The sequence below is a fragment of the Solanum tuberosum genome, unplaced genomic scaffold, assembly GCF_000226075.1.
Source record: "Solanum tuberosum cultivar DM 1-3 516 R44 unplaced genomic scaffold, SolTub_3.0 scf00010, whole genome shotgun sequence".
Classification (NCBI taxonomy): domain Eukaryota; kingdom Viridiplantae; phylum Streptophyta; class Magnoliopsida; order Solanales; family Solanaceae; genus Solanum; species Solanum tuberosum.
Window position 1 is genome coordinate 2,837,705 of NW_006238936.1, and position 16,023 is coordinate 2,853,727.

Sequence of the window (16,023 nt, forward strand, 5' to 3'; positions counted from 1 at the left end):
CATATTATTTGTTGTTGCTATAGGTTTCTTCTCCATTATTTTTCATATGGCTTCTTTACTGCTGTATTTATTTTACATACTTATTTTAATATGTTTTACTTAACTTAACGGTCTATCAGAAACAACATGATTACCTTCTGAAGAGACGTAAATCTATGAACACACCACTTTAGCTAAACCTCGCGTTGTAATAATTTCTGGCGATTACTGGTTTAATTGGACCTTTGCCAGTTGCCTCATATATATCTTTTATAAGAAAAAAAGAAACTATTTTTCCAGCTACCCTTTGAAAAAATAAATGAAAGAGCATAAAAAAATATTTTTTTTTTTTTGCATAAAAAAATATTATTTTTTTTTGCAGAAAAAAAAATTAATATTATTATTTTGTACCATGTATCTGACCATATTTTTTGCTTCAATAGAGATTAATAGTGGACCATGTATTCTGATTTCTGCATGATCAATGTTCTATTCCTCTCTTTTGTTTTTTCCCCATGGTGGTTCCCTCACAAATTTTAATATTAGAAAACATTTGAAAATAATAATTAATTAATCACAAAAAGAAGTACTCTTTTATCCTTTTAAATTTGTTTGTCTCACTTTTTTTTAATTCACTGAAAAATAAAGCTATTTTTTTCCTTTTAAAAATACTCTTTAATTCTAATTTCCATATGGCATATTATATGTTTAAGATCGATATTTAAAAATAATTTGGTATATTTTTAATTTGAAATTATAAAATTTTAAAAGTCTTCTTTATTATAATAAAGAGAAAATGGTCTGAAGCCCCCCCAAACTATACCTGAAATCTCAACTACACACTTCAACTTCATGGGTGTCCTATTACCCCCTGAACTGTTTAAAACTGATATAATTTACTCCCTAAACGCTTATATGGCACAGTGAGTGTATCTCACTCTCTCAAAGAGAGTGAGGACCAAAACAAATTAATAAGACTTTTATTTTTAAAATTTCTTTTCATAAATATGTGTATTTTTAATTATTTTTTTCTTATTTATTTCCTCTCTTCTTCACAACAACATAAACCAAATCTCTCCACTGCTCACCTTCTCTAAGCTTGGATTCACCATGGAATTTCATTATTCCTCTTGATTCTAGAATTTTGATTATTCAATTTGTGCATGAAATTAGGAATTTTTTTGAAAACCAACTCTTTATTAATATTATTCAAATTGTTAATCATCATGCCTAACCACATGGTCAAACGGGTTAGAAGATTCTTATCTTGATTTTTGGTGTCCTAGTTTAATAATTTAAATTAAAGTTCGAAAAGAATTTTGGATTGTCAACGAAACTCATATGTGATTTTGAAAATAGAAATGAAAAGATCCATTGTTATATATCCATTACCTCAATTTGAAGAATTCGACAAATCCATCCATGAAAATAACTTGAGTATCAATCAAATAGTGGATGAAACGGTTAGGGATAAAAATCTCATCAGATTTTACCTTTCAAAATTGTTGTTGCGGTCATCGATAATGAAAACATGAAACATATCATCAACTCCTTCAAAACTTGAGTTTTTTTTTATATATCAAAGGTTTAGGACTTGATAATATAATGGTAGGAAGGAAGAAGTGAGTTGGGTTGATTGATAAACTTTTGATGTTTTCAAGGAAGAAGAAAATGGTGGAAAAAAGATTAATCAATGGCAAAAAATGAAAGATTATCAAAGATTTATAACTTTACCTTTCAATAATAAAACTTGAAATTTCATAACTGCACATTTCATTACTGTAAGCTCAAAACTATCATAAATAAAATTTGAATTTTTTTCTTCAATAGCAGAAAAAATTTCATCAAACAAATGTCAAGAAAAAAGAAAAAGAAAAGAAGAAACAAAAAGAAAAGAAGAAAGAGGCTGGAAAGAGAAGAAAAAAAACATAAAAGGAAAATAGAATAAAGAAAGAAATAATAAATTTTTTATTAAAAAAATAATATATATGACGTGGAAGGCGAGTGCATTCACTTTCTAACACAAATCTGGGTGTGACCTTTTAGGGGGCTATATATTCTATTTTAAAAATGTATAAGGGGGTAATAGGACCCCCGTGAAGTATAAGTGTGTAGTTGAAAATTCGGTAATAGATTAAGGGGGCATTTGACTATTTGTTTGTCTCACTTTTTTTTAATTCATTGAAAAATAAAGCTATTTTTTTCCTTTTAAAAATACTCTTTAATTCTAATTTCCATATGGCATATTATATGTTTAAGATCGATATTTAAAAATAATTTGGTATATTTTTAATTTGAAATTATAAAATTTTAAAAGTCTTCTTTATTATAATAAAACTAGATAAACAAATTAAAAATAAGGAAAGTACTGCACTAAAATACAAACTTCAAGGAAAAACAGTGATAAAACGAAATAACTCCAATGATAAGCATCTTTCGTCTTTGCTTCCAACTTTATAATTATAAATTTAATCGTGAAAATAAAGTATATGAAGAACTTCTAGAAAAGAGTAAAAAAATAAAATTGTAGCATTGCGTGGACGCTGCGTGAACATCAGGTTGCTTGAAATTAATTATAACTATATTAAATAAATTTAATCATATCATATATAGTTTTAACATTAAATTTAACTGAGAGATGAAAATGTCATCTTGTTAAATGACCTTTCAAGAACAGGCCCACTGACTTTCACTAGTTTATTGTAAATATTTTAATTAAAGTTACTATAATTGTTATTATTATGCCTGCAGATCTCACAAGCCAATAAACAGAAAAAGGCAACAGAAAGGAGATTATTGTTAATTAGCAGTAGTTGTTCTCATGTTGTAATTAAATTGTAATATGTCTTCATCAGTGAATTTAAATACTTATTAACAATACTAATAAAAAGTAATCAAGTGTTTAACTTGAAAGGATTTTTAAATCGAAAATACTAGGCTGACATGCACCAAGCTTCCCCCTCCCCTATAATGGGGTCAAAATAGGTCATCTTAATTTGCATTTTTAAATTAGCTTAATTACAGTGATAAAATAAAGTAGCATAAATTATAGAGGCTGAAAAAGGTAATTATAAAATATCAGTAATCCAATAAGAATTATTTTCTTGTAGAGCCAATAAAAATGTTTGATATAACTTAGAATCTTTAATTTTCCGTTTGCTACAATAAATATGATAGCGACATAGTAATAATATTATTTTCCGTCTCAATTTCAAACAAATTAGTATCATATAATACATAATATTACCCTTTTGTAACCGTAAATATGATTGTATATGGATATATAATTTGAGTTGAATAAGCAAATAGCATGAGCTCTTCATATATGGTTTTGTCTATTTCTTTACATAGAATTAGAACTTAATTTACTTTATTTTTTATTTTTTATATTGAACTTTCCTATTATTTTATTTGTACTTAAAATATTATTTATTCCTAAGTGTGTGGATGTAAAAAGTCCACATCAACTGGAGACGAATTGAAATTCTTTTTGTATGATTTGAACAATTCTCATCTTTTAAATATCTTTTTAAAGTTGAATTACGTTTTATGTTCATTAAAAGTACGTGAACGCCTAAAATTAGCTTTAAATCTCTGTTGTAACTTTAGTGAGCATGTTCATTTGAGACATAATTAAGTTTTGGATAATAGACTAATAAGAAAATATGAGGAGAATGTGTGGAAAAATAGGTGGTGCCTCTTACTCTACATATATGCATATTTTGCCCTTTCGGCAGACGTTTGAATATATGATATAAAATTAGGATTTGAAATTAATATTTAGATTTGTAATTGGGAACTATAATTTAAAATTAATATTTTAATATATGATATAAAATTATAATTTGAAATTGATATTTGAATATATATGATTTGGAATCATAATTTGAAAATTCAAAAGATGATTTTTTTTTTATAGTATTCAGTACTTATTAAATTTTATATTTATAAAAATACAAATTAAAGAATCAAAATTGTATATCCAAATCATACTTTTAACTTCAAATTAATTTAATTTCATAAAAATAATTTAAAAATCATAATTTTATATTAGGTACAAACTACCCTGAGTGAAAAGGGGTCATTCACTGAATCTGGTTTTTTGTTGTTTTTTTTTTCCAGATTTTTCCGTACTTATATAGTTGGGGCTCAACAAGTACATAACATCATAATTCACAAACTATTAAGCTATTTCTAATACTCCTAACTTTATTTTTTTCCCTTTTCGTTTTCTGTACTATTGTTAAGTGAATTATAAAGGAGCTAGTCGAAACTTTATATAAAAAATTATATTATAACCGAGGCTATTTCTACTACTCCATAAATGAACTTTGTAATGCACGAATTTACATTTAATCGAATTTCAATTCAGATATCGAATGAGAAACAAAAAATTGACTAGATTAGTAAATATTTTGGTACATAATACAACCGGGAAGACGTTCTTTACTGCTAGAACTTTTCTATATAATTGAATACAACCATACAAAAGAATATATTTGAAAAAAAGCAAAATAAATAAGAAAAAAAGAAGAAGAAGAGAGAAACGTATCATTAAAAAAGTAAGAATTTTAAGATGTGACAAAAGAGTAAAGGGTCATTAATTAGGTAAAGTAAACCTATTGGAGGAAATCCCTATGACAAACCAAAAAAATAAATAACAGCACAATTTTCTACAAAAGCAAATCAGAAAAGAAAAAAAGATTGCTTAAATATGTCGGTAAAGTGGGACATATATAGACACTATCCTTGTATGTGTTGGTAAAGTATATTCCATAAATATGTTGTAAATAAAAATGAAGCAAGAAAAGAAGCTAATGTATAACTTACTATTAATAATGCAAATAAACAGGAAAAACATTAATAATGGAGATATTTGAAAATTAGGAATATAAAATATATTAACTGTATTTGATATACTGTAGTAATGATTTTCCTAAAAGATCCTCTCTATGAAAAGTATCTTTTTAAACTGTTGGATTAATAAAGATATTTATTTTACTTTTAAATTAAAAGATATTTTTTGTTATTTGATTAGTAAGTGGACAATATATTTACTAGTAAAATTATGGAGTATCTTTTTCTTCTCTTTAAAGCCTTTGCCCTTTAATTTACTCTTTTTATTCCATATTAACTGAATGTGAGATAATTAATATACATTTATTAAGAAAAATATTTATTAGTGAAATTCTGGAGTTATCTTTTTCTTCTTTTAAAAGTCTTTGCCCTTAAACATTACTCCTTCTATTCCATATTAACTGAATATGAGATAAATACTGTACACCTATTAAAAATATTTAAGGACATAATTTAAACTATATTTTCCACTATTATTCTTTGTGAAATATACATGTATCTTTATAAGTAGTGCAATTTACTCCTTCCGTTCACTTTTACTTGTCATTTGATACTAAAATAAATTTTCATTTTTACTTGTCACTTTTGACATTAAAAAAAACAATATTTTTTTTCATGTTTAACCTCAACATTAAATACTTATTTTTCAAATTATTTTTCAAGACATCATTTTATAATAATTTAATAAAATACCTATATCATTTAATTATTTTCTAAATGGGTGTGTCAAGTCAAACTCTGACAAGTAAAATTAAACAGAGGGAATATCTCCTAAAAATATTAAACTTCATTAAAGGAAAGGCAAATAGAAAAAAATATCAAACATACATACATCTTGAACTTTGAACAATTCAATTATTTTAAATATTGAACCCCCCTAAAAATTCAGTTAATGTGATATATAGAGAGTAACACAAGGGAAGAAATAAAATAATAGGGAAAAGAACCACAAAAAATGACATGAAAATCAAAGTACGTGGTTGAATGGTAAGCTTCTACTTTTTCATTCTTAGTTATATAGAATTTAGATTTAGGACAAGTATGAAATCACTTTCAATAGAGAGTTATACTCTTAAAATGAATTTAAATTAGTCTGGTCTAATTTCGAAATGAATACTAGATGAAAAATACAATTAGAAAAAAAATAAAATGACATAAAAACTTGATATGATGAGTAAGACAGCATTATATCCTTTTAGAGTGTTTTCTGGATTGTGGCCAAAATCCCAATGTTTTTTTCTTCCCCCATTAAAACCCCCATCAAATTTTCCTTTAAAAACACCACTCCTCTTCCCCCAATATCCCCCTCATCTCCTTCTCTCTATGCCCTATTAAATACCGCCTTTCCCTGTCACTCCAAGTGCTGGTAGCTGTTTTTTTTTTTGGCTAAAAAACATAAAAGAGGAAGAGGGTCATCAAGAAAAACTCCCTTTCCTCTCTCTATACTCAAAGGGTAGATGTGCTTTACTGGAAAAATCTAATCTTTACCATTTTCTTTGAGATTTGAGGGATAATCTTGAATACCATTTTGTTTTCTTTGCTGTTGGATGTTGTTTGTGTCTGAAAAAAAGGGTGTTTTTTTTTTAAGTTTTCATTGTTGTTTTCCTTACTGTTTAACTGGTAAATCTTGAGGATTCTTAGGAGTCTGGCTAGACTCATTGGTTTGGGAGCTGGTGAAAGGAGGTTTCTTAGCAAAGGTATAGTCTTTGATTTCATTCATTTCAAGAAAAAATAGTTTCTTCAAAAATTGATTTTTGAGATCTATTTATTTGAGAACTTGTCTGTTTATTGTAGTTTCCATTGCCAAGTTTATGGTTTATTGTGTTTTATGGATTGTTCTGTACAGTTTGTGGTTTCTTCTGGTTTTCTTTTGCCCCTTGGGACAACATGCGTGTATGGTAACAAAATCAGTTAAGGTTTCATGTAGAAATCTATGAAAGTGGTGCTCCTTTCTTGATTAGCCAATTCTATTGTTGTATGTGTTTTGGGGATATTGTAATTTCTTCACATTTTGTGTCTCTTTTCATTAAATGCGTTTTAACTTTTAGTGGTGAAATACTAGAGGTGGGATTTCCCCTTTTTGCTTGTAGGTACTAGGACAAGATTGTTGATCTGTGTTTTGCTTGTGCTTTTTGTTTATGAAATAGTATTCTTCATTATGCATCTGTTTTATTGCCTTTAAACTCCATATGATATGTATATGAGGCATAAAAAGTGCATTTACCTGTGTTAGTTTATATAAGTGTCCTCAATTTTGGAATGAAATGAAGTGTTGAAACTAAAAAGAGAAGATCTTTTGGTTTTATCTGTAAACTTGTGGTGAATATTCTTTCTCTAATATTTTTTGTTGTCAATATTACTTATATAAGTCTTCTGTTACTTTCTTTTGAATGAAATGTTGCTTCTCCATGTCATTGCTTTTGATTGATGTTTCTTCTGTTAAGTGAGCCATGGTTGAAGTACAACATCACTATTGACCTTTCATAAAAACAGCTTCATTGGATTGGATTTATTGATGTTGCTCAATCTGCTTTATTGAGCAATAGTGTTTTGCATTGTACAACCTGGCCTATAGCCATCTAGGTCTTGTGATATATTTTTTATTTAGCTTCTTTCTCACAAATGCTTTTTTACAAATATGTTCATTTTCATGCTTTTTTTATAAACCCCTCTTTGGGAGCTCCCACCTCTTTGCTCCCTCGGTGACTCGAATCCACAACCTTAGGGTTGGAGGTGGAGGGTGCTTACCACTTGAGCAACCACCTCTTGTCTTGCTTTAGGTTTTGATGTTAGATGATCTTGTAATTCTCTGATCTGATGTGTTGCTATTTTTGCACTTACTTATTAGAAGGATAACTGTTGTTTAGTGAATGAGACGAGGTTAATTTTGTTTCATCTACTACATCTCACTCAAGTTTTACTTTTCTTTTTGCCTGTAGGTTTTCATCCCTTTCCATCATCATGGAAGGGGAAACCTCTTGGGTCAGTCATTGCCCTGATTACGTTGTACCAGCCATGGTTGAGTTTGATTCATTTTCAGAACTTAACGATGAAGAAAATAGAGAAGCTTCCTCAGTTCCTGTGGATTTGATACTGCCTGATGATTTACTGGAACGAATACTGGCCTATCTTCCCATTGCTAGCATTTTTAGGGCAAGTTGTGTGTGTAAAAGATGGTATGAGATAGTGAGTTCAAGAAGGTTCTTATGGAACTTCTCTCAGGTGTTGTCTCAAAAACCGTGGTACTTTATGTTCACAAGCTCAGAGGAGCCAGTTGGTTATGCCTATGATCCTTCCCTTCGAAAATGGTATAGTATTGACCTCCCTTGCATTCAGACATCCAATTGGTTCATTGCTTCTTCATGTGGATTAGTTTGCATCATGGACAATGACAGTAGAAGCGAACTATATGTTTGTAACCCAATAACCAAATGCAGCAAGAACCTTCAGGAGCCTCCTGGTCTCAAGTTTTCTGATTACAGTGCATTGGCTATCTGTGCAAGCATGAAAACTTTTTGTTACAGTGTCGCCATTGTTAAATCTAAGCAAGTACCAGGTAACTTCTATCAGTGGGATCTCTCAATCCACATATATGATTCTGGAACAATGAAGTGGTTGACCCCTTTGACTGAGGTTCTAACAGGCTGGAGAGGTGGGGATGAAAGTGTCATCTGTGATGGTGTTTTGTACTTCCTGATCTATGCAACTGGAGGTGGTGGTCTAGAAAGTCGTCACGGTCTGATCACTTACAACCTCTCAAGCAGATCATCCCATTGTTCGTTAATAAAGACTTTCATTCCCGTGCCATGTTCTCTAACATGTGGCCGATTAATGAACCTCAAGGAAAAGTTAGTAATGGTGGGAGGGATTGGGAAACCAGATCGTCCTGACATAATTAAGGGGATTGGCATATGGGTACTTAAGGGGACAGAATGGCAAGAAATTTCCCGCATGCCACACAAGTATTTTCAAGGTTTTGGGGAATTCGATGATGTTTTTGCCAGCAGTGGCACTGATGATCTCATATACATTCAGAGTTATGGAGCTCCTGCTCTTCTTGTTTTTGATGTGAACCAGAAACAGTGGAGGTGGTCACAGAAATGTCCCGTGACAAAGAGGTTTCCCCTTCAGCTCTTTACTGGTTTCTGCTTCGAGCCAAGGCTTGAGATGTCTCCCTGAGACTCTCCGCACGTCAATTGATGTGATTGGCGCACCTTAGAATCCTATCATCATTTCCTTTCATGTCTTTTGATTTTGTACTCCTTTTGTTGTTCTTTTCTTCCCTCCCTGTCTCCTCTCAATGCAAAGATTTCTGTGTTCTTGAAAGGTTTATACAACATGTACCAGCCAATGAGGCTGCTAATTTATGAAGTGAGAATATTGTTTAAAAAAAAATTGGGCAGTCTGAGGCACATTCATTTCAGCTTCCAAAGGTTATTATTATCTATGTTTATGTTGCTTCACTCATCTAATATTTTTGAAGAGTCGGAACATTGAGCAACATAGGGTTATTGTTACATTTCTTTATCTCTAGTTTCTGTGTTTGCATAAGCTAGAGTTCTCTTTCCCAAGACATGGACAAGTTGTCTTAGCAAATCACAAAGTCAAAATTGGAAGATGGGCTATCCTAACTTGTAACCTCATACATTGCTTTTTACCAATATTTTTAGACCAAAATTTCCCTTTCTTTTTCTCTCTTTCCCCAATGAATCCTCCATTTGGCAGCACATGATTGGCTTGTTTATGGACCTTTTTGCTCTTTAGGCATAGGACCACAGCTAGTTACCAAATTGAGTTGATGAACCATGAGAGTTGGCAGCATACCTTCCACATGGTCATGGCATAAGTGAGCTGTTGTCAAAAACGATTGGTGTTTCAAGATTTCACATGTCCAACAATAAAGTTTTTTCATTGGCTAATGACATACTCAATCTATTTTGGTAAAGTCATACTCATGCCCATGCCTTGAGTGTGTTTTGAGTTTTGGTACATCACTTGTTTCTTGTTACTATACCAAGAAAATAAAAGCCCCCTTTACAAGACACTGATGGTTTGGTTGCCAAAGTGATTATGGGCAAGTGACCTAATTGGGAGGTACCAAGTACTCGATATAATAATCAATCTTGTCTGAACATAACAGTAATAATAAACCAACAAGAGTTATGGTGGAGTGATAAGTACTTTCAGTGGCAGTCACTTATGGGTGCTTAAGCAGCCACTACCTTTTGTGTCAACATTCTTATTTATGTACAAAATTTAGAAATGTATTGAAATATATTAACTGAGCACCCATTATATGTAGCATTTTCCGAGCTAAAAATAGTTGAGCACCCATGATACAAAATTTCTGGATCCGCCACTGAGTACTTTCATCCTTAACTAGAAGTTTCGGATGCAAGTTCTCTTGGATATGAAGTTGCTTCTGTTAGGAAACACTTTACCCTAATGTGAGATTTTTCAGTACGAATCTGAATTTAGTTGGACTTCAATGTGAGTTCCGGACACTAAATGTTAAAAAAAAAGTGTAATTATATAACATTTTTACTAGTTTATGTTACACCTTTTCCATCTAGAGGGTTTCACAATTTGTCACTAGCAATATTTATTCAATAAAACTTTGGCGCTTTTGAATAATTGAATTTTTTTTTATAAAGAATACTCACCCATAATGATAATTGGACATTTAACAACTCTTGATGTGATATTTTTTGCGGCAAATTATATTTTCAAGCATCATTTTAGTTTTATTCTTTCTACAAAGGTAACTCATAAATCAAAATAATATATAATATTTAGCCAAACTTTTTCAGATATTAACTTGATGAGAAGAGTAAATATTCATGTTGTTGCAACTTGCATGCGTTTGTATGGCTATTGAAGTTTGATATGTAAAAACAGATAAACTAGACTAAAATTTAAAATTAGTTAGTATATATTTTTGTAACCTTGTGTTAAAACAAAAATTGGAATTTTACAGTTTTGTCTTCTTCACACCAAACAATTACACAAATTCCTAGGAGATATGTCTTATTGTCCGCTGAAGTTTGGATCACAGCCACAGTAAAAAACAAAAACAAGTAAATAATCTAAGATAAAATCAACAATTTGAACAATTACTACTTAACCAAGAGATAAGTTGGCATTTCAGATCTAAAATTTATGTTAGACTAATATCCATATAAAATAATATACGGAGAAGGGTCTAAAATGCCCCTCAAGTATTTGAATTGGTACAAAACTACCCTCCATCTACCTATCGGCCCTAAAATACCTCTGACGTCCACCTTTCGGCTCAAAAATACCTTCGATGTTAATCTTTTGACTCATATTTGCCCTTATTTTTAATAGCTCCCTTAAAGTAAAATTATTAAATATTTATTTATTATATTGCTTAATGTGATTACTAAAAATTTAAACCCTTCTCAAATAAATAACAATAATGATATTTTTAAATTTTCTATTTTTCTATAAAACCACTTATGATTCATATTTTGACCCGATACACTTGAAAATAATATTGAAAAAATAATTTCATGATTACTTCCTATTGGCCTATTTTAAATCAACCCCAATTTATTATAACGTAACCCAACTCATAAATAGGGATCCAACTAAAATCGATACTTACCCCGACGGATTGTTCATCTAAAAAAATTATTATTTTCATTAATATAAAATTTTCTCTCAATTATCCAAATGTCTTGTTCAATCTCTTTTATTCCGTATTTAATCTCTTATTCATAATTAGGATATCCGGGAATCAAACTTGAAATGAACTCACATATTTATATTCTTTTAATTAGTATTATTGCCATGATGGGATGAGGGTGGGGATAAAAGAAATGATTATTTTTATTCTTTTAATTTTAATTTTGGGTACACACACAAAAATGTAATATTTGTACATATTTGCTTGATTAAGTCATCTTTTATTGAACTAATTATTTCTATATGAATGCATCGCTATTTTCCTTCTTTTTCTCTCTCTTGTTTGTGATAAATAATTTTAAAAAAAATTGTGGACAAGATCCAAATAGAAAAAAATGGAAGAGATATAAGTGAAGGGTCGGGGAGGGAGTAGTTTAGAGAGTAGATGCCTAACCTTTTTATAATTTTAAATTAACTATGAAATTCAAAATCAAGTCAATCATTTGAGCGTATATATTAAGTAATTTCAAATTATTTTAACGAAAAAGGGTCTAATATGCCCTTAAACTATGAGATTTGGTACAATATTACCCTCCATCCACCTAATGAGTGTGATCCGTTAGAAATAAGGGTATTTTAGGGCCGATAGGTGGATGGAGGGTAATTTTGTACCAATTCAAATACTTGATGAGGGACATTTTAGGCCCTTCTCTGAATAATATATAGATATATTCGTAATTAATAGTTACACTATTAATTTATGCATAACTCTAACCAACTACCAAATGATATATCCATATACCTAACGCTTAATGCTCAAGGTTTGATCTTACACAAATTGTATGTCGAATTCCTTAGTTAACACTGTAAATTTTTTAATAAATAAAGGGAAAATAGTCTAATATACCCTTCAACTTTGACATTTAGAGCTGATATATCCCTTATTATAAAAGTGACTCATATATTTCCTATTGTTACACAAATCACTCACATATATCGAATTTTCCGAATTCGTCTAATGACCCATATTCTTAATATCTAGTATTAAGTATAGAAATCACATACATTTGGTGCTAATTACATTCTATTCCGAAAGTTTCTTCAATTACAAAAAAAAAAATCTTTTTTTATTGCTCTCGAATAAATGCACAAATGTCCCCATATTCAAACAAATCATTTGTTTTTTCTTTCTACATCATTGTTTTTGTGGACCTTGGGCTTGAAAATATCTGCTTTCCAACTGAGCCCAAATATTTGGGCATTTGTAAGAGTACACTATATTGATTTGATAACAATTACTCCCTCCGTCCCATTTTATGTGAGGTAGTTTGATTCGGCACGGAATTTAAGAAAGTAATGAAGACTTTTAAAACTCGTGGTCCAAAATGAATGATAGAAATTTGTGTGGCTGTAAATCCTTTTATTAAGGGTAAAATATACATTTTATAGTTAAATTGTTGCTTAATATAGAAATGGGTCATTCTTTTTTGGACTGACCAAAAAGAAAAGTAAGTCACATAAATTGGGACAGAGAGAGTAACAAACAACAACGAAAAATAATCGAAACTGAAATACAAATGTTTTTTGAAACCTGAAAAAAATTAATATTAGTGTAGCAGTATTATAGAGTATATTTGTCTTATTTCTAATTCCCTCCATTTAAAGGCACCGAAAAGGTCCCTTTCACGTCCTAATAAGAACGATTCTTTTTTCCGATCACAATCTTGCCTTGGCCTGCAACGCTACATATATATTACTAATATTTATTTTCCTATCGAAGTGTCTTCTCTTAGGTTTCTTACATGGTAAGAGAGAATGATATGAAAAATGACAATTATCCTTTTTGGCAATACTTTGTTGGGGCATATAAGGCCCATGACTTGTCTATTTGTCTCACATTAAGACGGGCCCCATGTTTAGTTGGACTAGCAATTAAAGTTGAGCCCATTAGTATGGGCCCACCGGTTCCTTTCGGGTCCATCAATTTTGTCTATCTTCCTTTCTTTTTCCATTTTTGCCCCCCAATAATATAATCTTCTTTCATCATTTTTGAATTAAATGATTTATGGTACCATTTCTAATAATTACAAAAAGAAGAATATAGTAACAATGCTACAAGTGTATATAAAAGTTTAATTTGTTAAAAATATACAGTTTTATTTACTTAAGAAAAAGGTTTCTACATTTCCCCTCATGTGCGTGTTGTTATTTTCCTTGGCCAAGTTTGTGGGAATTTTATTTGACGATGAGTGGTTGTGTAATGTATGGGAGCTCAGGACTTTGTAATTTCTAATATTTAGAAAAATATACTTATCCTTCATTAGTTTTGTAAGGGTCTTCAAAGAGATATATGTTGGTAAAAATAAATTACAGATTAAAAAAAATGAAGAAAAATTATTTTCATGTTGAGGCACAAATATATATATGATCACTTTCTTAAGACCAACTGTAACGATATCTTCACTTGTTCGACAATAATCCTCTTGACTTGTCTTTTCCAAAAAACAACAATCCAACTACATCGATGGCTTAAACAAACTCTAACTAAGTTTTGTTCTAATTGAACATAACAATACCTAATAGAGTGTTTAAACTTGTCAGTTTTCATTCTTTTTTTAAGAAAAAGTTATGCATGTTTTTTATCTATTTATGAGATGGTTGAATTAACCACATAAAATATGTCATCTCTTTTAATTATTCACATCAACCTCAAGTAAAAAAACATTTAAAATTCTACGACTTATTAAATTGAATACATATAATTTATTGTTTTTGATGTGAACCAGAAACAGAGTTATGGAGCTCCGCCCTTCTTGTTTTTGATGTGAACCAGAAACAGAGGAGATGGTCACAGAAATGTCCCGTGACAAAGAGGTTTCCCCTTCAGCTCTTTACTGGTTTCTGCTTCGAGCCAAGGCTTGAGATGTCTCCCTGAGACTCTCCGCACTTAAATTGATGTGATTGGCGCACCTTAGAATCAGAGGCGTATCCAAGATCTCAAGAACATGGGGGCACCATTATCTTCAAAATAGACAATTAATTCAATTATATAAATTTTACGGTGAGAACAAGTTGACGAGCAAGTAGGTAGTAGCAATCTTTATATAGTAATATATTAGCAAAAAACATCATTCACTTACAATTGTCCTCGACGAGTTTTCATATTTTGAAAACGGTCAATAATGACATCATTACTTACATTTTAAAATATACTACGCTCTATACAGAAAACTAAACAACCATTCAAAAGATCTTCATCCATCCTATTACGCAAATCATTCTTTATGTACTTCATTGATGAGAATGCTCTTTCCACGCTTGCGGTAGCAACAAGAATAATCAAAGTTAGCTTCACAAGTAGATACACAAGTGACCAAGTTTGATCTAGTTTCGTCTCTATCATCACTTTTGCAAGATCCTTGATTCCCTTCAAGTTGAGAAACTTGCTATTAAACTTTTGAGCATAGACAATAAAATCATCAAGTTGAAAATTGAGTTCCCGAAGCTCTTTATCACCAAACTCACTTGGGTAGTACTCGGCTAGTTTCATTATCCTATCCTTGTGAAAATTAGCAAATGAATCAACCGGACTCAAACTAGCCATACCGAGGAGCAAGTCACTAGTCACCACATCAAAACGATTATTGAGTTCTTGAAGTGCCAAATCAATGACGGCATAAAACACTTCCACACGAAAGTGATGCAAATATGAAATATTGGACCTCTTACGCTTCGACTTCCCATTAGAGTAGTCTTCATTCATTTTGGGAATTGAAACTCCATGTTTACCACAAAATAAGCTAACCTCATCCATCATAGAGTCCCATTCATCCTCTCTCATCATTTGCAATCGTTTCTTTGAAAGGTCAAGCAATCCCATAGCATTAACGATATCTTGATCTTTCTTTTGTAAAACTTTATTCAACTCATTCGTCAATAGCAACACCTTAAACATCAAGTGCAACATAAAGACAAATTCAAATTCATGAATCTTGCTCAAAAGATTTTCCGCCGCAAATCTATCAAGATGATATGGACAATCACGTTTCATATCCTTAAGCACATTAACAATTGAAGAAAAAAGAATCAGGAAATTGTCCAAGGTTTTAAAATGAGACCCCCAACAAGTATCACCCGGTCGTTGGAGGCCACGTTCTTGATTCAAGCCTTGCCCTGTATGAACTTCTCCAAATTTAAGCAACTCTTCCAACTTATCTTCTTGATGTTGTCGAAGTGAATCTCTGCGTTTAAATGAAGCTCCAATAGTATTCAAAATATTAGTGAGAACATAAAAAAAATTATCCACATCCGAATTCTTTTTGGAAAGACCTACAAGTGCCAATTGCAATTGGTGAGCAAAACAGTGAATAGAATATGCAGATGACGTATCTTGTAAAATCAAAGAAGACCATTTATTTCCCCTTGCGTATTACTAGCCCCATCATAACCTTGACCACGTATTTTGGATGTACATAATGAGTGATCCAAAAGCAAAGAATAAATTGCCTTTTTTAATGATTGAGAAGATGTATCATTTAC

The 16,023-nt window shown here is 30.8% G+C and overlaps 2 protein-coding genes across 2 annotated transcripts; one reads left to right on the forward strand and one right to left on the reverse strand.

Annotated features, from left to right (window-relative positions):
• The first annotated feature begins 5,794 nt into the window (after positions 1 to 5,794).
• LOC102592726 (F-box/kelch-repeat protein At3g61590-like) lies at positions 5,795 to 9,268 on the forward strand. Its single transcript, XM_006339592.2, has 2 exons — positions 5,795 to 6,533; positions 7,776 to 9,268. The coding sequence occupies exon 2, from the start codon at positions 7,798 to 7,800 to the stop codon at positions 9,013 to 9,015; it is 1,218 nt and encodes a 405-aa protein (XP_006339654.1). The 5' UTR covers positions 5,795 to 6,533; positions 7,776 to 7,797; the 3' UTR covers positions 9,016 to 9,268.
• A 5,418-nt stretch (positions 9,269 to 14,686) lies between these two features.
• On the reverse strand, positions 14,687 to 15,535 carry LOC107062249 (uncharacterized). Its single transcript, XM_015312649.1, has one exon. The coding sequence runs from the start codon at positions 15,533 to 15,535 to the stop codon at positions 14,687 to 14,689; it is 849 nt and encodes a 282-aa protein (XP_015168135.1).
• Between the last annotated feature and the right edge of the window lie 488 nt (positions 15,536 to 16,023).